This window comes from Poecilia formosa, unplaced genomic scaffold (assembly GCF_000485575.1).
Source record: "Poecilia formosa unplaced genomic scaffold, Poecilia_formosa-5.1.2 Scaffold332, whole genome shotgun sequence".
In the NCBI taxonomy this organism is placed as follows: Eukaryota; Metazoa; Chordata; class Actinopteri; order Cyprinodontiformes; family Poeciliidae; genus Poecilia; species Poecilia formosa.
The window spans coordinates 353,458-377,649 of record NW_006800271.1 but is presented as its reverse complement, the minus strand read 5'-3'; the positions used below and the strand labels follow the sequence as shown (position 1 = coordinate 377,649).

The 24,192-nt window shown below is 37.9% G+C and overlaps 1 protein-coding gene across 1 annotated transcript in view; it reads right to left on the bottom strand.

The window, feature by feature from the left end:
* The window catches only part of LOC103152882 (polypeptide N-acetylgalactosaminyltransferase 10-like), a 94,786-nt gene extending 71,956 nt beyond the window's left edge, over positions 1-22,830 (bottom strand). Inside the window, exon 1 of the mRNA XM_007573537.2 lies at positions 22,328-22,830. Within this exon, the coding sequence (XP_007573599.1) occupies positions 22,328-22,486 (159 nt within the window). The 5' untranslated portion in view covers positions 22,487-22,830. The remainder of the gene's footprint in view (positions 1-22,327) is intronic.
* Between the last annotated feature and the right edge of the window lie 1,362 nt (positions 22,831-24,192).

Below are 24,192 nucleotides of genomic sequence, written 5' to 3'. Positions count from 1 at the left end.
AAGATTGAACTTTGAAAACTTGGTATTCATAGATGGTACTGAACCACTGACCTTGACAAATTTAGTGTTCCGGAAGGGCAAAAAGATAAGTCTCCAGTAAAATATATTTAACTTCATGTCAGAACAAATTCTACAAAGGGCAGATTTTATGATCAAAGGGAAGGTTTTCTTTATGTTATCAACCTTTCAAACTAATGAGGAAAGAAAAATAAAGTGAAAAAGTACATTTACTATGTTCTCCATAGCATAGAACATACTGATATGACTGTTATGTCAGGCTGTGTTGCCAAACATGCCAATCATACTTAGTTTCAAAGTCTAGCCTTGGATTCTGAGAAAACTCTGACACACATGTGTGACTAATTCATGACAATTCTAGACTAATCCCTGCAGGAAACAATTGTCTTGAAGCTGTGGGGCCAAAACAAATGAGATTAACTGTATTTTTCTGTAGTCTTTTGTGTTGGATTTAAAAGCATTTGGCTTGTCAGTCTCTCAGCCATGTTTTTTTGTTCTTTTATTTTATTTTTTTGTTTACTAGCATCACCATATTCATGTTTCTGGTACCAGCAGCCAAGAATATGTTCTACTCCCACCACCCTCATGCCATCCCCTGATTTTCCCTTTTGTAAGCAGAACTCAGAACTGCATCCCGCTCAGCGTGGGAGGCCGGGTGCCACTGAGGGGACAGAGGACAGATGTGGCTTACATAATGATCAGCAAATCACTTATCTCAGTGGCCCTAATCCTGCAAGCATTGCTCCACACATCTCCCCACGGCAGCCTCGTCTCACTGCGCCAAGTTTTGCCACATTGTGCTGAACCAAACGGCCCGAGGCTTGATGCTTCTTCCCAACACTGGCTATAATAACTGAACCGATGGACTTGATGGGAACAACTTTACAGCTGCCCTTGAAGGCAATTACCATCATTTTTCAATATGAGGACAACCAGATCATAGCTGAACAGACAACAGCCCAATATGGGAGCAGAATGTGAAACAGATCAGTTCATAAACTGTTGGAGAGGTCTCTGTTCATTGGCTGCCTCATAACAGAAAAATACAGGTTGCACATCTACCATTTTGTTCAGGCTATGTGCACACATCAGCGAGGGGTATGGAGATTAATGACAAACAGGAAACTCCTAAACGAAACAAGAAGTTGGAAACAGTTGGAAATTATGTTGATCAGCTTTTTCATAACTTCTCTTGAAAGAAATCCAACTGAAACTTTTTGCAAAATACCTAACTATTGACTTTGGTACATACTTACAAAGATAAATAACATCTTGAAAATTTCCAATGGATATAACAGCCAAACTCAAAATCAATTTCTTGCAATGGATCAAAATCTAAGGTTTTTTGTATTTATTTATTTATTTATTTTTTATATTGTAATTTTTATCTTAAGTAAAAATTTAAATCAAGAAATTCACATACATGTGCTGATGGTTAGTTACAAATATCCATATGCATGTTAAAGCATAAAAATGGCAAAGGTCTGCTAACTAATCTGTTAACTACATCATAGAAGCTTCAGCTCTTTCCACAAAACTGTATTACAGCAGAATTGATGTAAAACCTAAAACAGCAGGTCACAGAGTGCAGAAGTAGTCAACAACTCCAACAATGATTGGTTAAAATTCCCTGGACTAATATCCTAATCTTGTGATTGAGACAGGATCAGGATATTCCCACTAGATGTGAAAACAAATTTTAATTTGAGCTACACAAAAAGTTGTTACCATCAGGAATGATCTTTATCAACCATTTATTTTGTGGCTATGTCCAGTACAGTTGGCAAGTTGCTCCTTGTTGAAATTTTGTTTAGTTTTTTTAAGAACAAGAGTCTCAATATTTTGACAGCAGAAAGCCAAAAAAAATGTTTCAATATACTTCTGAATACTTTTAAAACACTTCCACAATAAATACAGCAAAATAGTGATGCATTTTTAATTCCATATCTTCCGTCCCTAATTTGGTTTTCAGGTATTTCTTCTCCAGCTCCTCACAGCTTGTGTTGTCATGAATCATTTTGTATCTCTCATCAATGTCAATGAAAATATTTAACAAGAGCAGAAAAACAAATCCAAGCCTCATAAATTCTGACATTAACACCACCTGCTGTTTATGGAAGTCCCTCAAGATGCAAAGACACGGCCTAGCAGAGCAAAAAATCCAGCGATTTCTTCAAGACAGCGCGTCTGTCTTCAAACAGCTGCTCAGCATCACCTATGGGTCTGTGGCCTTTCTCCACAAAATCCCTTTAAAGACTAAAAAACAGAATTAAATGACTCTACTCACACCTGTCCTGTGAAGACATCTAAACCTAAAACCACAAACAGCATGCCAATCTGCAGGAAATTAAAACACAGTCATTGTTCCCCACAGGAAACGGAATAGGAGTGGTACAATAGTGAAAAATAGAAACTAATTCTACAAAGGACTATGAACATTTGGACTGAAACAGAACTTGCATGAAATACCCACTAGCATTAGTTGAAAAAAAGATTTAAACTCAAGTTTTAAACACCTACAAATGAAAGACTTATTTTTGTGACTGTACCAATAGTTTTCAGATTATTGAGCTCAATTTAGATCTGTGTAATAATGTTGGGGGATGAAATTAGTTTACTATTCATCAAAATTGATAGATTTCCAGATTAGAATTTGTTAAACAATTTGAGACATAAAAAAGGTGAAAGTCAGTAGCGCAGCACCCCAGCAAGTTTATGGTAAACACATTAGGTTGCATGGACCCAACACTGCAGCAAGCAGAAATCAGCTGGACAGTAGCAACATTGTAAAACTAAGCTAAAAATTATGCTACGTCAATACAACTGTTGGTGATTTCAGGATTTTTTAAGAATGATGGAGGACCATAATATGAGACAGAAACGATAAAAAGTTGCTAAATGTAAAATTGTGGTGGTGAGAAAGTCCCCAGAAATTTGAACTGAATTGAGAACCTGTGCCAAGTTATCAACAAGTATACTTGCTGAGAACGTTGTCAACCTTGGAACTAACCTAGAACTATTAGTTAATATAGTCTATAGAACTAACTATAACTATGGAGCTAACTATAGTCTTAACTATATAGTTAGAAATGTATCCATAACTAAATGGCTATAATTAGTCTTAACTACTACATACCCTTCACAGGATGTTTATATAACTATAGTTACTATTAGAGCTAACAGTTGTAACTAATAGGATGCCACTGAGTGCAAGAGTTCATGAAAATAATACAAAGAACTTGCATTGAAAATGTTGCCTCTCTCCATAAACCGCAGGGTATTTTTTTTTTTTTCAGATCTTTGGATTTTATCTGGCATTTAGATGGGTAAACGCAGATGGGTAAAATGTTTATGATCCAGTTAATTGTAAACTTTAAATTCAGCATTAAATTAAATGAAGAACAGCCTCACCATTTAGTAAACGAATGTACAAACTCCCTGCACTGCTCATGTTGCTGCTCAGTTGTTAATGACACAGCAGAGTAAGGGGAGCATACTGCAGTATCAACCTGCCTCGGGTAAAATGGTTCATCTGCGATGGACACTTATTCTCCTTTCCCATGATGCTCGGCTGATTTAACTGCCAACCCTGTCGTTTGGCTTATCAACTGATCTTTACTGCTGTGCAGCCAGGCGGTTGATGTGGAAAAGCTACAGTGTTGTCCCTCATACACACAGAAAGAGCTTTTATCTCACATGTGCCAAGCCCACAGCAGACTGTATTCAAAAGCCACACACTCGGAGACAAAAATGCCAAAGAAAGACTTGAGTTTCTCATTTCAAGAGCAGATCGTTGGAGGAGAAGGGAACAAAAATGTCCAGAATAACAGTGCTGGTGCATTTCCCTTGTGGAAGGTAAACTCATCACAGGTCAGGTGGTCAAGTGCCTGAGGTAAAACTACCCTCCAGCCTTTATACGTATACGACAGCCTGCTGTGACGAAGAGAAGTCGAAAGCTGGGGTCAATTCACCATCCAGCAGCTAATAAGAGTCTGGATGCAGAGAGTTCATCAGTAGCATACTGCAACCCGGGAAGTCGGCAGAGGAGTTACCATAATGGGTACAGCAGCCAACGTTACAGCTCCTCAAACCTGAAAACGAGGACAGTTAATGGTGGAGTGACAGTTCAAATCACAACACTGAAAAAAGAGGACCATTACAGCTTAATATCTGGACCAATTATGGATGATGAAATTACAAAGAGAAACAAATTTAAGAACAAAACAAAGCACCAAGCACAGAAACATCACTTGAAGGTAAGCATGAGAGTGCAGCTATGATTAGTTCTTGACATACGTCCTATAATCTGAAAATCAATAACACATTATCTGCCTTGTTAGTTTCCACATCCTTCCCTTCTCGGTTATATATATATATATATATATATCCATCCCTGAAGTTATCCAACTCAGGGATATATGCACCAAAATTTAGATGTTTTAAGATCAGTTAATCCATTTTGATTTGTGGCTCTGAGCTGATACTTTCCTTCTTAAATTCAGTGAAAGCACCAAATAATTAGAGATGCATCGACCCAATATTACTATATGTATTGGTCCCAATATTTAAAAAAAAAATATCTAGACTGGTAAAATATCTAGACAGGTATCGTGGACAATGTGCCTGATCCATAAGGGTAGATCTATTTAGTCCAATTCTATGCTTTGTACTCTGAGTGATGTCACACTTTATTTTACATTACATTTGGAATTCCCAATTTTACTTTCTGAACCATTTGAAAGAAGATTCGCAGTTTATATTTACATGTTTGACCAAGATAGTCAACCTATTGTTTTTGTCAGTTTCAATGTAGTTATTTTTCATTGGCCGTTACACTCCTTATTGAACTGACTGAACAAACTGTGTTATTTTAATATGTTTGACCAAGCTTGTGAAACTATTGGTATCGCATAAATTTCTAATTCAGTATATTTATGTCTGTGTTTCTGAAAAGAAACACTTTAAGTCAATTCAGCACTGTTTTTCTGCATCAGATCATACTGACCAATACTAAGCCTCAGATATCCATATTGGTATTGGAAGTGAGAAAAGTGGATCAGTGCATTCCAAAAAAATGTGTTTTTGTTCAACAAACGCCAACAGTGTGGAATCTGTTGAGTAATGTACAGGTGAGGTTAGATGAGAAGAATTTGAGAAGCTAGTAAAGATTATTTGTATTACGCGGCACAGCACAGAAGATTTGAAAGATTGTGGAGAGCTGTTTAAAAAGAGTGTTCAAACCACTTTATTCAAATAGAAAAGCAATTTTTTAAATAAAATGATGAAGTCTGCCTTGTTTTTTCTGGGAGCCTTAGCACAGAGAAAAACAGAGTTGGCCTTAAATTAAGATCCTGGGATAAGCTTAATCATAAAAAATAATAAAAAAAAAGGATCCTCATAACCCATGTGGCTGTAATTAAAAGCCTGACTTCTCGATTGTATCCTCAGGCTGTCTGCTGCACCTGTCCCTCATTTGGCTCCTTGCGCTGATCTGGGGCAGCAGATCCCTGACAGGCATACAGAACAGCTTCTGCACACGCTCAGCCTGAGCCGCAGCCAGCAGCGAGTCAACGTGCGCCTTGTACGGGGAGCCTGGGGAGGAAACACTCTCTAACAAAGTCAACCCACGAACAAACACCTCTTTTACCCTCTCTAGCTGCCTGCTCCTCCGGAGCAGGCAGCTCCTCCTTTTATTCAGTCGCTCTGAGTGATAAAATTCCTCCTTTTATTCAGTCGCTCTGAGTGATAAAATTCAACAACTCAAGTCTGCAGCGAGTAACTCCACTTGTCTTTGCAAATGACTTTCACCCCTCAGTCTCCCTCGTTTCCAGAGGCTTAACACATTAAAGATAAAATCTCATTTCCTAGTCTAGCAGCATCGCTGGCTCTTCGCTTAGTGAGGCTGCATCAGGTGCTGACATTAACAGCTTTTCTCCTGCTCACAAACTCCTGAAGCTACGCCGATTATTGCCTCTTTGACAAATCTAACAAAATCTCACACTAAACTCTGTAAATTTATGTCTCCTTTATGCACTTATGATTTCAGACTGCAAGGTATATTCTTATCACTTGTTTCTCAACTCAAAAACAACCTGATGCCCTGATTTAAGAACCAAGAACACAAACATCGGATCATCAACTAATAATGACAATTCCGTCATTCACATGAGCCTGATGTAAGAAAACAGGCAGACAAGGCTATGCAGCAATCTGAGGAGGCCTTTGGCGAGAGCCGCAAGATAATTGAATGGGAGTTTTTTCACAATGATAACAGGAAGGGAATTGAGCTTCTGAAGCTTCTGGCCAGGTATGTGAAAGAGCAAATCAAGCTTTGTGAGAAGTATTGAGAAAGGCAGAGGCTTTATTAGCAAGCAGACAATAATGCAATGACTCAAACTACTATGACTGGGAGTTACAGGGTTTAGGTGTAAGCTGTTCTGTTGCCTGAGAAATTCTTTTTCACACTTAAAAGACATCCTGAAATGCCTCAGTGCTCAAAGAAAACCATATAGGAGCATGTTAACTTGATGTCTTTGGCATCTATCTCTCAAAATTTTCATGTTTCACCATCTCTGGCCAACACAATGAAGGTAAGGCACGTGCTTAGGGTGTACTGAAGAAATAATTATGTTCGGATTGAAGAAAAATTAATAGATATCTGAGGACGCCCACATGCTGATGTGAAGATTACACAAAACTGAAAACACACTGGGGCAATGGACAGATGGATCCCAAAAAAAAAACAAAAAACCTTGCAGAACACAATGACATAATGCCATATTGCAACGGTCATCTAGATCAGTGTTTTTCAACCTTTTTTGAGTCAAGGTTCACTGTTTTAATTGAAAAAATCTCGAGGCACACCACCAACCAAAAATGTAAACAAAGATACTCTGTAGTCACCTATATTACACATATAGTCATTCTTATCAACGTGTCTTGAATGTGAATCAAATAAACACAAAAATGTATTTTTATCACATTTTACATTTCTTATTTCAAATTCCACGTAACATGTCCTGTCAAAAATACACCTTAACACGTAACATGTCAAAAATACACCTGAACACCTGAACAGGGCCACGACAATGTGGTCTTAAATTTAAAGAAGTTGTAGAAAATTTCAAAGTGTTTTACAAACTAATCCACAAGCATTGTTATAGCCAGAATACAGAAAATAATTCTTATTCTGAAAGAAGCAATAATATTTGGGAAAGATTTCACTGTTACAATATGAAGATTTGCATGTACAAAATGTCAATATCTGTATATTTTACCCATCTAGTGTGAAACTTGTGTATATTTGGATAAAACAGCTGATTTCCTGGCAGAAATTGAAGAAAGACAAAGCTCTTCCTCAACAGCTCTCAGTCTCTCTCTGGTTTTAGTTTTTATAGTAACCAGGCTTGAGAAGCTCACTTCACACAGACATGTTGTGGGAAATGGACCCATGTTCTTTCCAACTACTGCTGAGTTTCACTGTCTTTTCCATCACTGTCATCACAGTCTCGCTAGATACTTTGCTCTCACCGCTACCTGAAACATTCATGCATCACTAATTCTCTTGTTTTAATGTAAAATGCTCTGTACCTACTGCCATCTAGTGGTAAGAAAATTACATGATTACTCCGCTATCCACTACTAACCATGGTTTTGTTCACACCAAGCTTAAGTGCAGCGGCTTTATTTCCCTCCTGTAGTGGCAGATCGACAGCCCTCAACTTAAAAGCTGCATCATATGAGTTTGAAAACGTTTCTCCGTCGTGCCTGCTGGTAGCATGTGGTTGTTCTAACTGAAAATTAACGCGTTCTTCTTTGATTTACAATTTTGACTTCTAATGATTCACTTCCTGCTAGAGAGCCCCCTGGTGGTTGAAGGAAAATACACAGAAAAGCCGCACCGGGCTACAATCTGCATGGTTCAAAGTTTAGGAAAAAAGTAGCAGTTTATAGTCCGGAAAATACGGTACCATCGGTGAAATTGAATAATTTCCACGGCACACCTGATGATCACTCACGGCACACTAGTGTGCCGCGGAACAGTGGTTGAAAAACACTGATCTAGATACAACGTATGTACTGGTGCCTTCATGTACACATTGTTTTCTATAAAAAGTCCAATACCTTATGTAAATGTCGTATTATGTACAGCTTCAGACAGTAATATTATGTGCTGGTAATAATGTCTGAATCATCTGCAAGGCTTCCTCTATCTGGTGATGGATCTGGTGTAGCTAAATATCCAGCACATTAAAATGAGAAAATACACATAATTAGGTGTTAGAGAATGACACAAAGTAATATAGTAATTTTTTTCTTTTTGTTGTTTTCACAAATGGAACAAAGTTTTTAGGAATTCTAAACTTTTTAGTTTTAAAGAATCTCTAATGAGTAATAAATCAAGGTTTGACCAGTTCATGTTGTGACCCAGGTCGTTCTAATTGCAAAAAATGTTTTCTGTTTTTTATAAAAATAAAGATGAACCTGTTTTCAGTGTAGAAATTGCCAACATCTAAATAGTCAATCAGAAGCTGTCTAAAAGATGCCAGCTTGTATCAGGCGGACGTCTCCTCACATTGTTGAAGAATCATTGCTGTTGATCCATCAATGTTTCCTTTTCCTGTTGAAATGATGACCCATGAATTATTCAAAAGTGCTGGAGGTTTCTCAAAGTGTAAAATATTCACCTTCATATTCCAGGCTTATCATAATAGCATCACCAGATGAACTTCAATTTTATGAGAAATATGGTGGCATTTTAAGATAGCAAGATCTCAAGTCGTAAAATTTCGCAATATTCCCAACGGGTGACCTTTACTGGCTTAAATTATAGTTCATAAATCACCTTGGCAGTTTGGACAAACTGTCAGATGGTCTAGGAACTGCCTGAACAAAAGTCTATGTGACAACAATTTTCTTGAGTCTGCTCTATTTTATAGTCCATTGTTGTAAATAGTCCCATTCTGGGGCAAGAGCAAATGTTAAGTTTCAGCTTTTAAGATGGCACATACCCAACATTTACTCATTTGGACAGAATGTGAAACTCTGCATGATGTGCTCAATAAAAAGGTCTACAGGCTAGCATTAGGAATACATACCATAAATCAATAAATTATTGAATCATTGACTTTCTTGTGAAGGAATTATCCTTACTTAAAAATGTAAATTATACTTGCTTTTTGATGTTGTTTTTTTTCTTTAATTCTCTTATGAGAATTAAAGAAAAAAAAAAGACTGTTGTGACATTCAAGATCACAACTGGCTTGTGCACACTGCTAAAGCACCAATAAATGATCATTTTACTAAGAAATCATATGCAGTCATGTGTTGTGTAATGAACTCCTGCAACAGTTCTCGTAAACCACGGTTAAACTGTCTTAATCCTCCTGTCTCGGCAGCTCTAATTGCTCTTAAACCCTCAGGATATAAAGTGCTGATGTGCTTTCCTTAATTGCAGACATCCTCCCTTTCCCCACACTTGTTTGCTGCCATATGAAGAAATTCATAGCAGGTTGAAACGGCAACCAATTCCACAATGTGCCTTAGGGACACCAATTTTGCAGAGCATATGTGTGGTGCAATCCGCGAGAAGCATTTTGTTAGGGCAGCCTGAATCCATTCAATTTCAATTTGGATTCATATTTCCTGTAGGCGCAGCCTCAAGGTCCCTCGGTTTTCTGAAATCACTGCTCGCTATTGGCTTGAAATATCACTCACTTTCTGCTATATGATGTCAATAGAGCAGAAAGGAGAGATTTTTCGGAGGACTCCAGGCTAAAATCTTATTCAACTTTAATGTTTATCAGAATAGCAACAGACAGGAAACAGTTAGCTGCAGGTCAAACGCTCTGACACTGCCGAGGAAAAGCAGAGAGCGATTTTTAAGGCAGTTGTACCAAGTCGTCAGAATCTAGGACATTCAGATGACTATGTTGAGTTGGCCCAGTTCCTGGAGTTTAGCTGTAGAGATGTGAAAAATATCACCTCCTGTTTCACACATTTCTTATTGATTCAACTTCTACTCTACAAACCCACTCACTCAAACAACAAGTTCTGGCCCGATGGTTGATTAATTACAAGAGAAAACGCATAAAATCAACCCAATGCTGAGCCACAAGTCACAATACTCAGAATCCTGATTTGGTTTTAATGAAATGTTGGTGACCAACTTCATGAAGAGATGCATGAGGAAAGATTTCCGTAATATATGAAATTCTCCTAACCATTCTAATAGCCTGTTTGTAAAGTAACCAATTTCAAGTGTTCAGTGAAAAAAAGGTTTATAGCTTATAAAGTCATTCTGCTGTGTTAGACAAATAACTGTATGAGGCCTTTATCAGCTCAATGATTAGTATGCTGGCATTCCACAGCAGGCCTTGAAATTGTAAATCATAATGTCAGAGATAGCAAGTTAGTCAGAAGACAACAGACAGTAGAGGATGTTTTAGCTCATCGGCTTACTGTACCTTTCTCATTTATAACTTTTAGATTGAAGTTGAACTGATAGGATAAGATTTTTTTAAGATTTTTTTTTTCATGTCCTTATAATCCACCTGAGATATTTAACTCCAGTGCTACATTTACCAATGACCTCCTGAACCTCTGCCTTGGTGTGTTGTCTTTGCTTGTTTGCTATAGAGTAATGAATATCATTTACAGCAAACAAATGAAATGAATATTGAGTAGCAGACAAAATAGAGAAAACAACTTTCTAAAAGTAAAATTTTGTAGCATTTTCTGATAGTTCCAACCCCAGAACTAATGCTGTTTGCGCTGCCCCTGCACTACAAGCCACCTGACCTCATGCAAATCTGACATCATCTGTGTCCAATGTCTGCTGCCACAAGCCTCTGTCCACCTGGTTAAATATTACATTAGTATGAAAAAGGTAAGTTCATAATACTTGGAATACTTTAGCCAACAATTATTGCACTTCAAACAGTCCTGCACACACTGATGAAGATTTGCGATTTATTGTGCAGTCATAATGTCGCCTCAGTCAAACTGTCCTGTAGTTAGCGAGATTTAGCTATAACAGCAACAATAGTCCATAAAGACCATTCTGTCAAATCAAAGTCTGGGACTCACTGAAAGCTATATTTAAAACTCAACACACTGGAAGCTTTACCTACTAAGTTGGAGGACATGTGCAAGTAGACAGGCAAGACTCAACTCCTGTACCAACAGCATGCCTACTGTCATCATGAAAAAGCTTCAGCCACTTTAGCAAATGAAAATGCTCACTTCATCAAAGCAGAGAAATATTCCTCAATAAAATAAAATAACTGATGCAAACAAACATTATTTGCCATCTCCAACTAAGGCTGGTGGATACCACTAAGGCTAAAAAAAATACTGAATAAAATTAAGTGGCTGAAAAATCTTACATTTTATACAGCGGGATTCTATTATGGTTAGTATTACAAATCCACTGCATTAGGAGTTTCCCCTTTCATAATGTTTGCTGCACATAAACCTCCCGAGGGTCTGCTCATTAATAAGACCAAAGTTGCCACTGGCTGACCTTCCACAACATGCAGACATGCATCTCAGTGCATGAATCAAGGATTTTAATGTGTGTGTCCTGCAGTGATAAATGAACAGTAATCTTAGTGTTTGTGTCTTGCTCATAACTGCAGCCTCCCATGAACAGAAGCTGGTAGGATTCCTACGTCTCCACGACTGGCCTCTGAATCTCAGCCAATTTGTTTCTCAAGACTACGCTTTATCTTGTGGACTTTTGTCAGGGCTGATCAAATCCACTCAGGAAGAAAATCCTCCAGCAAAATGGACCAACATGTTACGAGCTCCCCAAGAGCTCCGAAAATGCATGCAGTTGAATTTAATCATTTTTTTTTGTTGTTGTTGTTTTTTGTTGTTTTTAATTGGTTTCCTGTAATTTTATTCCCTTTAAACAGCATCAGCTAAAATTGGTTCAAAAACTCAAGCTATGAGACTTTATTTTTATCAATAAAAATATTTTAGACAATGCATAGCTTTTTTCTAACAACATGAAAACATTTTGCACTTTTGGACTTCATCTGAAGCTTATCTGTCTGAGCAGCATTTCTTCTTCTGTCTAAGATGCACAAAAACAATAACTAATTAATGGTTTCCATAATTCAAGATAGTTTCATCTACAACTGCTTCATTCCAAGAGAATCAGTTTTCTTTCATTTAATGGAAGAAGAGGGTCCTAAACATGGCCGCCATTGATGTTTATTCTGGGATCTGTTATTTCATAATAAACCCCAAAAACCTACTCATAACAAACTGTTCTGTCTTCAAGAAAAAAAAGTCATTACAACCAACCAGTGTTTTTATAGAAAGTGTGATAATGATAAAATGAAAGAGGTTGATTCACATTATTCATATCTCTTTTTCACTTTTTATTACATTACAACTAAAAATCTGAAGTTTATTTTACTGGAATTTTATGTGACATAAAGTAGCAAAAAACAAACAAAAAAAAAAACAAAGCTTTACATTTTTTACAAATTCAAATCTGAAAACTGCTTTGTGTGTTTTCACCTCCACCGAGTCAATTTGTTTTATCCATTTCAGGCATGTCTGCACATCTAAAAACTGAAATGTTTTACAAACTCTTAAAACACATTACACAGAGCATTTTAGCAAGTAGATTCAAACTTTAGCCAGTACAACTTCATGTTTCCACACTAATCTGACACATAAAATCTCTACAAAATGCTTAAACTGGAGATCAACAGAAATAAGGATCAAATGTAAAAAGATGATCCAATCCAATGGGAAATGAGGACAAATTGGATGTGATCGACTCTGTCTTGCCAGCTTGACAGAGCCAAGGGCCAAAGCCAGAGCTTTCCAGGTGGAATCAGGGATGAGCTCCCTCTCTGGAAACCAGTTTAATGTTCTTCCAAACCGCTTTTGTAACCGATTGTATTGAGTGTTTCTTGTGAGAACTGTAAATATAGATTAACTCACACTGCCACAGAAGACACTGTGGTGCTTCACGACCCTGTTCAAACCAATAAAAATGGGTACTGACTTTAAAGAAAGTCAGAGTCGACAAACTCACCGCTATTCTCTCACTCCCTGCACAAATGACCCAAAACTAATTACCACTGACTACTGTAATAAATGCAAATGATTTCTAGTAATATTTCAACAGCAGCAGAGACTACACACTCATTTTTCTAAATAAATGCAGTTTAATGTTTAACAATTTGACATTTGTATTTTAGTACTGAGGTATTTTTCTTAAGCAAGTCATACAGCGAAGGATTTACTAAAGACTTAGACTACCTGAAATTTTCAGACTCTCTCCCCCTGTAGGATGGGAAAAGCTTGTTGAGTCAATCAGGCAGCTAGCTGAGCAGCACAGCAGGTAGTAGGTCAAAACAGGCAGCCTCCTTTCACTTCTACTCTCTGCTCTCATCTTTTCAAACCTGCACTTAACCTGAGCGTCTGGAGCAGGCGGGACGAGGCTGAAGCCAAACCACCTCCGCTTCCACGGCCTCCCTCATAATGAGGGAGACGACGAAATGTGCAAATGACCTTTCCGTCACTGTCACAGTGGGGATGCTTTGAGACAGGTCTTGTTTCCCAGTGCACCATGGAGCGCTCACTCAACAACCATATGCATGAGAGAATTTCAATCAGTTTACACTGGCTTTGGGTTTGAGATAAAACATTTAAGTTTTTACATCCTACAGAACAGGACATTTAATTTCACTCCAAAATCCATTTAAAAATAGTTGCATGCATCGTCCATGTTCATCTTTAAAACAATCTCTGATTAATAATCTGGCATCCAGTATTCCTGATTCTGGACTGTTTAATTATCATCAATCCTATGGATCCGAGTCTGGCTGTTGATGACTAAACATCCTCCTGAGCACTCTAGCAACAGTTCACTTCATTTTAACTGAGATCCATCAAACCCTGTTTATGCTCGTTACTTAAGGTGCTCCCGAAGGTTCTGTCCTGGGGCCTCTGAAGTATTTATCATCCACCTCCTGCCATTTTTTATCCATAGATCCTTATTCCTAGTGGGGTCAGGAGGGGAGCTGGTGCCTATCCCCAGCGGTCAACAGGCGAGAGGCGGACTACAGCCTGGACAGGTCGCCAGTCCATCACAAGGCATGGCCATTTTTCATAACTTCAAAATTGTTTTCCATGATATAAAGATGACGCATCATATCTTGACAATTTTCACATTGGACTTTAAATAGTCAGTTAGTATAATTGCATTATTTTGACTGGTTCAAATCAAGTTAAACACAGTGAGGTCTTTTAAAGTAAGTCTTCCGTCATCAACAGTCTCCTGTCTGCAGAATGAGTATGTGGCTCCTTGGCATCAACCGTGTTTTGTGTTGCAAAGGAGAACACAGGTATAGTACGCAAACATTTAGAGAAGCGAAACTTCACCTGAAGTGGTTACAGTAAGGAAAAAACACTTAGCATCTATATACTGATGTAGCACAAAGAATTTGGAAATGAAAAAGCACTAGAAGACCTTAACACAAGGTGGGAATATTTACAGTTTAGCAGAGGTCATGTAAACACCACGCAGAAAGACTGCAGGCCAGGAATTAAAGATCTTCTTGCTGCCAGGTAACAATGCTACCAACAGCTCCACTGTGCAGCTAGATTATCATTCTCATAATACAACTGAAGGTATAGCCATAAATTACAGCACACAACAATCAAGGATTGGAGCAATTCCAAGTAAAGTGATGTTTTTGAAGACAATTTCTTAAAATTTTACAGTGACCAAAAAAAACAAAAAATCTCAACAATTAGAAGAACTCCTTTTCTTCTTATTGTCCTTTCAAACCGCTATATCTTTCTCTAACACTGACTTGCTGTGTTAGACCATGAGGTTTAGAGCCATATGTTACTCTGTCTCCAACTTTTGGAACTCTACTTTTGTCACTGGATCACTTTTCAAATCCTATCTAAAAATCCATCTAGTCATCCACTGCGTGTTTCGTTAACTTCTTCCATCATCAACCTTCCATAAATGTTTGTGCCTATTTTTTTATTCCACACCATACAGTTGTGTTCAAAATAATAGCGCTTCAACACCATTTTTAATGGAAGTAATATTTCTACATGACAAATAATCGAATAGATGAAGCAGAGTAGTAAAAAACCATCAGCCCCAGCAGTCATAACATCCAGGCTGATGATTCTGAGTAAATTAATTATCAATAGAAAAGAGCCTTTTCAAAAATAATAGCTGTGTGGAGTTCAATCAGTGAAGCCATTTATTTTGTGAAAATGCATCAAGCAAGGGGCCCTTATTTAAGGATGAAGGCAGCAAATATTGCACATGCTGTTATAGTGCATTCCTGCAAAAATCTGAATAAAGTCAGATGTTCCGAACGTTGCTCAGGAGAACAGCATTCTTTGATTAAAAAGTTTAGAGGAAAGTGTACAAAGTGGAGAAAATGATAGGCTGTTCACCTGAAATTATCTTAAATGCTTTAAAATGAAAACCAAAACCAGACAGACACAGAAGAAAATAAATATTCCATTTTGAATGGACGTAAGGAATAATCAATTTTTTTTTTAAAGTAAAAAAGCACCCAATGACCATCTTCAAGGTAGTCAAAAAAAGTCTACAGTCTCTGTAGCATTGTAATAATTACTGCAATAGGCATACTTTCTGAGTATGAAATGAAATATATATATTTCACAATACTTGCTGCTGAAGAGAAAGCTGTTGAAATGAGTGTCTAAACAATGACCTCAAACACACCAAAAAGTGAGCAGCATCTTGGTTCCAGACCAACAAGATTATTGCTGCCAGTCAAGTCCTCTGACGCTAAAGCCATAGAAAACCTATGGGGTGAATCCATGCATGTCGTTTCTGAAACAAAACAAAGAAGGGGAATTGAGAAATGTAGTCCAGTCACGTCCTTGACTGGACTACCTGAATCCCTTGTCCAAGCAGACGTGAAAGCAACTGTGGAGGAGATCATGCAAGTGGGAATGAGGCAACAGGAGGACAAGATGGGAAAACATGGTTGAATTGATAGACCAAAACTAGGATTTAGAAAACCGAGCCACACCACATTAAATTCCTCATCCAGGTGATTATGATGTGCATCCAAGTTCAGATATCTTGCACAAAGCGAATCACTGAATTACCTGCACTTGGAGAAGGATGATGTCAGTGGAGGCATGACCAACGCCATAAGACCATCACTGAACCAAGGGACTTTAGTGGGGAAACCAATTCCATCCCTCTGAGAACACCACCAATTCAGTTGTGTATTTCACAGGCTATTTCTTGACCAAGGCCTTAAAAACTTTAGGCATAAGAGTTAAATCACCCACAGAATCACAAAAGCAGCAGAGGGCCTCAACCCTTGGCTGTGGCTCAAGAGATGACAGTTGTTGAGTCATGGTAGCAAGCTGGCCATCTGGGCACTGCTTATTAACCCTTTCCTCGTCACCTGGACGAGAATGATGATGATCTGAAACATCCAGTGATTCCAAGAACATTGTTGTGTCAAAATGCATCAAAAAATGTATTGCCAAAAGTTAGTGAACTTCATGCAGAAGCAGCAACACCTGACTCAAAGGGAACTTAAACTTTGTGTCTGTGTGGGTTGGTAGAAAAAAAAATAGATTCTTTAAAAAGTGCCACTGTTAATAATAAATAGCAAAAATGCTTAAATTAAAAAAAAAATGCTTCGACTAGTAAAGGGAATGCATAGTGAGAAAATAAAAGATATCCACTTTTAAAATACGCTGCCAGCTGTTTGGACATAACTTTAATAAACAGTGACCTTCAGTGTTTTATAAGCTGACAATAAATGAAATGCATAAATTATTATTTCTACAGCTGATTTGATGTGACACATTGTCTGCATCTAGGCTTTAGCATCAGGAGACTTTGTCCAAATAGCTGCACAATCATTTCTGATGTGTGAAACAAGCTTTGTTGAATTCATTAAATCTTTAAATTCTTCTGCGCTGCTGGCAACAATTGGCCTCATTCTATTTTATTTTTCACGTATCAGCCCATCGCTCCCTTATCAAACGGCTCTGGAGGCTGACAGCAGTTATCTCGCCGTTTGCTAATATGTACTAGGCTTTTCCTACTGCAGCAAAATTCTTTTAATCTCCATTTATGACATCCTGCTGTCATTTAAGATGTCAAATATGAAGCAAGAAAAACATAACCAGGGAGAATAGTTTTGCTGGGTCAGCTGGCTTTCTTGTCCCCACAATTCCTTTTTATCTGCTGATAAGACATCAAAGAAACCATTTTGGAATTTCAGTAGAAAATGTTTTTCAGGTCTCGCATGTGCTGATAATGAATGTTAATATTTACAGAAGGTCAGTTTCACAGTTACTGTACCTAAACAGGTTTCCACACAAAAACTGAACTCTAATCTGAATTGGGTCATTTGTACTCCAGTTCTCAGGTCACTGAAGTTGTTGAATTTGTTGCAGAACTAAATTAGACACACATACCATTCATGAAAGCCTCCATTCAGCACATTTAGCCTCATTTGAATTGGAGAAGCTGTTCTTCTCTGCCAAAAGGGCTTCTGTTTATTTGGGAGCTCTAACTCCCAAATAACCCTCCCCCTCACCAAAAAAAAGGAAAGGGAAAAACAAGATTTTTATAGTGTAGAGTAACAACCAACCAACATTGTCTCATATTTTTTTTCCGCTGTTGAAAACTTTTAATAAATTATGTTCAAGTCAAGAACAAAAAACAAGATCAAAAATGTAAAAGAGAAAATATGAGGAGACTTTTTTTCTTTGCAAAGACAGGGAAAGTAGATGGAGCTAAGGTAGGGCTGCACAATATCACATACGTCATTATCAGACCATCAATATTAATCAAGCAAAAGTACTGCTTAGAGTGCAATGTTTGTTGCTCATAATATAGCAAGTAGAGCTGCTCAACATATTGATTTGGAATTTTCCTCACAATATTGAGTGCAATATTGTAATCGCAAAGGATAGTTTTGGATGGAATATTTGGTAGGTATTATATTTCAAGTACTAGGCATTTAAACTGCACATTGATAATATATTTGGCCATTTGGATCAGTGCCCACAAAGAATATCTTCAGTAGCAGAGATGTTGAAGCTTATGAAGAGTCATGGGGGCCAGTGAATAATGGCACAGAAAGAAAGGTGTCCAGAAAATAATATGGTAACACTTTATTTGAAGGGGGTTGAATAAGACTGTCACTGTCACTGTTTATGACACTGTCATAAGCATGACATAACACCTGTCATGAACATGAATAAGCCTTCATGAATATTTATGACTGTTGTCATTTACCGAATGACGTCATAAAACGTCATTCGGTAAATTATGACACTTTTTAATACAAAGTTGACATTATTCAAAATGTCTTTGTTATGACAACTTGACATTAACCAAGAAATCATTACTGTTTAAACTTTATCTTTAATAACATAAAGTTACCTAATTTTTAAAGTGCAATCAGTAATACTTTTATAACAAATTTATGTCAGTAATGATTTCTTGGTTAATGTCAAGTTGTCATAACAAAGACATTTTGAATAATGTCAACTTTGTATTAAAAGTGTCATAATTTACCGAATGACGCTTTATGACAACAGTCATAAATATTCATGAAGGCTTATTCATGTTCATGACAGGTCTTATGTCATGTTTATGACAGTGTCACGTCAGTCTTATTCAACCCCCTTCAAATAAAGTGTTACCAATAATACAGTATTCACAGGAATTAGAGACCACGGCTACCTGCAAATAGCTAAAATGTACAAATACTTGAGAGAGCAGAGAGAGGAAAATGTTATACATTTAATAATTATATTGGCATTACATGATCAGTCAGCATTGTACAGCCCTAGAAACGGGAAAGCCTCTGAAAAAAAATATTGTAGATACTATGAAAGACTTGAGACAAGGCAAGAGGTCAACTGTTGAAAAGGAGTACAGCTCAGCCATGCAGCCAGAGCTACAAGAAAATGCCCACGTGAAACTGGCCCAGTCAAAGTCCAGACCTGAATCCAATTCAGAATCTGCCCTAAGGCTTGAAAATGTATGCTCACAGATGCTTTCGATCCAGTCTAACTGAGCTTCAACTATTTTCACAAAAAATAAATGGCAAAAAAAAATAGTTTCCAACTGTTCAAAGTTGGTAAAGACTTATTTCAAAAGACTTGCAGCAAAAGATTATTCTACAACGTTTTGATTTAGGGGGGCTAAATGCAAACAAGTGCCATACATCAGGTTTTTGTGAAGAATTTGGAAACATTTCATTTTAACTTAAGTCTGATAAGGTTATAAACATCTGACTACTGGATTGTTGGGCAGCAACGGTCACCCTGAAGGACATTAATGCAATCACACCATGCACCATAACATTTATGGTATGAAATATGAAAAAAACTGAGCCAATAAACAGTCAGTGCCCATTATAACATGATGAATGACCTGCAGCTTTATACATCTGAGCTTCATATCACAGTAATAATCTATGGTGAGTGTTTGCATGTGAAGCATACAGTATAGAGTGACATAAAAAATCTCAGAATTTTGATTCTGTGTAATTCCAGCAAACAACAATTTGGAAACAAGAGCTTCAGAAACCAGTCAACGGTTCAGTCACATTCATAACACTAAAGCAGAACATTCAGGTTTGGTTGAGGCTTGTAGAGGGCAGAAATTTAGGATTTCTTTCTGAAGTACTCCAGTTCAAATGTTCAAGTGTCCTTAGGGACCTATCAGAGTAGCGTGTGGCTAGATATAATAATGTGAATGTCAACTCCCCCTTTTGTAAAGCAGAAGGGGGAGAACAGACCTTACAATGACTCTGTACTCCGTGTCCATCACAGGCCAGAATAGAGAGACACAGGACCGACAACCATGAACACACACACACCTAATGGCAATTTAGAGACAAATTCATTACAATATCACTATGTGCAATATTAATGTCCTAAAGGACTTCTAAGAATGCAACAATTATTGGCTATCATTTTCTAAGTGCCATGAATTCACACCTTGGAGGCCAGTAAGCCTTCCGCCTACAGGTCCTTCTCAAAAAAATTAGCATATTGTGATAAAGTTCATTATTTTCCATAATGTAATGATAAAAATTAAACTGTCATATTTTAGATTCATTGCACACCAACTGAAATATTTCAGGTCTTTTATTGTTTTAATACTGATGATTTTGGCATCCAGCTCATGAAAAGCCAAAATTCCTATCTCAAGAAGTTAGAATATTTAATTCGACCAATAAAAGAAAAGTGTTTTAATATCAAAAAAGTCAACTTTCAAATAATTATGTTTAAGTTATGCACTCAATACTTGGTCGGGAATCCTTTTGCAGAAATGACTGCTTCAATGCGGCGTGGCATGGAGGCAATCAGCCTGTGGCACTGCTGAGGTGTTATGGAAGCCCAGGATGCGTCGATAGCGACCTTAAGCTCATCCAGAGTGTTGGGTCTTGTGTCGCTCAACTTTCTCTTCACAATATCCCACAGATTCTATGGGATTCAGGTCAGGAGAGTTGGCAGGCCAATTGAGCACAGTAATACCATGGTCAGTGGTTTTGGCTCTGTGAGCAGGTGCCAGGTTGTGCTGAAAAATGAAATCTTCATCTCCATAAAGCTTTTCAGCAGATGGAACCATGAAGTGCTCCAAAATCTCCTGATAGCTGCTGCATTGACCCTGCCCTTGATAAAACACAGTGGACCAACACCAGCAGCTGACATGGCTCCCCAGACCATCACTGACTGTGGGTACTTGACACTGGACTTCTGGCATTTTGGCATTTCCTTTTCCCCAGTCTTCCTCCAGAGTCTGGAACCTTGATTTCCGAGTGACATGCAAAATTTGTTTCATCCGAAAAAAGTACTTTGGACCACTGAGCAACAGTCCAGTACTGCTTCTCTGTAGCCCAGGTCAGGCGCTTCTGCTGCTGTTTCTGGTTCAAAAGTGGCTTGACCTGGGGAAAGTGGCACCTGTAGCCCATTTCCTGCACACGCCTGTGCACAGTGGCTCTGGATGTTTCTACTCCAGACTCAGTCCACTGCTTCCCCCAAAGTCTGGAATCGGCCCTTCTCCACAATCTTCCTCAGGGTCCGATCACCTCTTCTCGTTGTGCAGCGTTTTCTGCCACACATTTTCCTTCCCACAGACTTCCCACTGAGGCGCCTTGATACAGCACTCTGGGAACAGCCTATTCGCTCAGAAATTTCTTTCTGTGTCTTACCCTCTTGCTTGAGGGTGTCAATGATGGCCTTCTGGACAGCAGTCAGGTCAGCAGTCTGACCCATGATTGCGGTTTTGAGTAATGGACCAGGCTGGGAGTTTTTAAAAGCAAAAGGAATCTTTTGCAGGTGTTTAGAGTTACTTTGTTGATTCAGATGATGAGGTTAATTACTCATTCAGAGAACCTTTTCATGATATGCTAATTTTTTGAGATAGGAATTTTGGCTTTTCATGAGCTGTATGCCAAAATCATCAGTATTAAAACAATAAAAGACCAGAAATATTTCAGTTGGTGTGCAATGAATCTAAAATATATGAGTTTAATTTTTATCACATCATGGAAAATAATGAACTTTATCACAATATGCTATTTTTTGAGAAGGACCTGTACTCCCACTGCACATGAGAGAGGATAATGCCAAAGGGCTCAAAGAGTCAGGAAACACATGAGTTATATAGAAACTATTTTTGCTATGCAGTGATGGCTTGTTTTTGAAAACTGGAGAAAAATATGAGGACGTTATGAGCCACAAGTTCCTGAGTTATTGCAATACTTTTAATCCCGTGGCTACGTTAAGCATGTTTCTTAATTTTAATATTCAATGAGTATGCTTTTAAATCTTTCTTACAGTTCTTCAGTGAATGAAAGTTTGCCATTTCCTGTAACCTCTAAACGCACCATACTGTTTTACGTTTTTGACAACTTCCTGAAGTCACTGTTATTGTAACTTCTCTGACGTCTAGCTCCGGGTGAACTACGTGGCTCCGCTGCTTAACCTGGATGTACAACTGACGTTTAAACACGGATAAAAACATGCTTCGTGTTTTTTTGTTTAACAAAACAATAGTCACAATGGAGGAATGAAGCAAAAGTTCCAGCAGTTCAGACCGCTCAGAGCAGCAGGGAAAAGAGTACTGGGGAGGTGGGGGGGAGGATTGTGTTGCGCTGAATCTCTGCCTCCACACTGAAGGAGTGCAGCAAAACTCGCACATTTGAAGTGTTTATAATGGTCAACCGTTCACGCCATTACACAAACGGGCGAGAGAAGAGTAGGCAGCCGAAGCCGAGCGGTGCCGTACCTGAATCGCAGGGATGCCGCCCGGACCGTCCACCGTGTCGGGCGAGTTGTCGAACACTCGGTCCCTGTACAGCGACCATAGACCGACGTTAGGGAGGAATAAGAGAGCCGCTATGAGCAGCCCGGCGAACTGCAGCAGTCTCTTTTCCTTTCGCCTCATCTCTCTTCTGGGAGAAGGAAAAAACAACAAGCGTCTGGAGCGACGAGCCCCCAAACCTCGCTTCTTTTCCCGAAGCGCAGACAAGTTTCACTCCGAGTGTTGGAACGGACACCGGCTTGTGTGACGCTGTTGAATCTCAGAGCTCCGCCGCCAGGGGGCGCTCAGCTTTTTGAAGCTAAACTGGGAGGAGGAAGCAAAACCGGACACGACTAATGTTTACTTAAGGCTGTTTTGAACTTGGTTGGGAAAACTTTATGTTATGCAATTATAATCACAACATCAAACCAATTTACATCAAGAATTTTTAATTTCTATATCTATCTTCACAGCAACTGCAAACATGACCGTAATAAAATGTATCATTTACCAGGTTTAATTATTTCAAATCCAACTTTTTTTAGTACAAGAAGCCATTGTCTATTAAACTAAAATGAAGCCAGTGTGATGCTAATAAGTCCAATGGTTTGGATTAACTGATCACCAGCAAGTGACCACCACTATAAAATCAAGAGATTGTCGTTTACTGCTCTGGAGTATTGTGTTAGCCCAGTGCCAAGATGGAAATACAGCAGCAGTCACCTCCATCCAGTTTTATAGTCACAATTAATTATCCTGTTTGAATTACATCTGGATTTTACCATACAGTTATTTGATTCCATTTTTTTTTAATTTGTAAATTTGTTTAAGACTTATTAAAATTTGTATTTCTGAGGATTTTGTTATCTACAGACCCATTCAATAAGGCAGAATATTCTTGAACAATCCTATATTTTGTGAACTTTGAGTGAAACACATTATACACAAGTGGATGTTTGAAAGTATTTATTTCTGTTAGCTATGATGATTTTCACCTTACTGCTAATGAGGGTAAAACATTTAAGATTACAAACATAATTAATAAAACAAACATTTTAAATACAGAAATGTGACCTCAATGAAAAGTGTCGGTAACACTTTATTTGAAGGGGGTTGAATAAGACTGACATGACACTGTCATAAACATGACATAACACCTGTCATGAACATGAATAAGCCTTCATGAATATTTATGACTGTTGTCATAAAGTGTCATTCGGTAAATTATGACACTTTTAATACAAAGTTGACATTATTCAAAATGTCTTTGTTATGACAACTTGACATTAACCAAGAAATCATTACTGTTTAAACTTTACCTTTAATAACATAAAGTTACCTCATTTTTAAAGTGCAATCAGTAATACTTTTATAACAAATTTATATCAGTAATGATTTCTTGGTTAATGTCAAGTTGTCATAAAGACATTTTGAATAATGTCAACTTTGTATTAAAAGTGTCATAATTTACCGAATGACGCTTTATGACAACAGTCATAAATATTCATGAAGGCGTATTCATGTTCATGACAGGTGTTATGTCATGTTTATGACAGTGTCATGACAGTCTTATTCACCCCCCTTCAATAAAGTGTTACCAAAGTGTCTTTAATACCTGCTTAAAGGTTTCTAGTTTTCCAAGGATACTTTTAAGCTGACAAATGTGCCTAATTGGAACATACATTTTAATTTATTGAATATGACTATTGATGTGTGTTAACACAATGCCAGAGTCTAAAGAAATAGCCAAGGACCTTTGAAGGGTAGCAATTTTTACCATTCAATCAGAAAAAGACAGAAAGGCCATTTCCAAACTATGTGAAGTCCATCATTTTTCTAAGAGCATGATT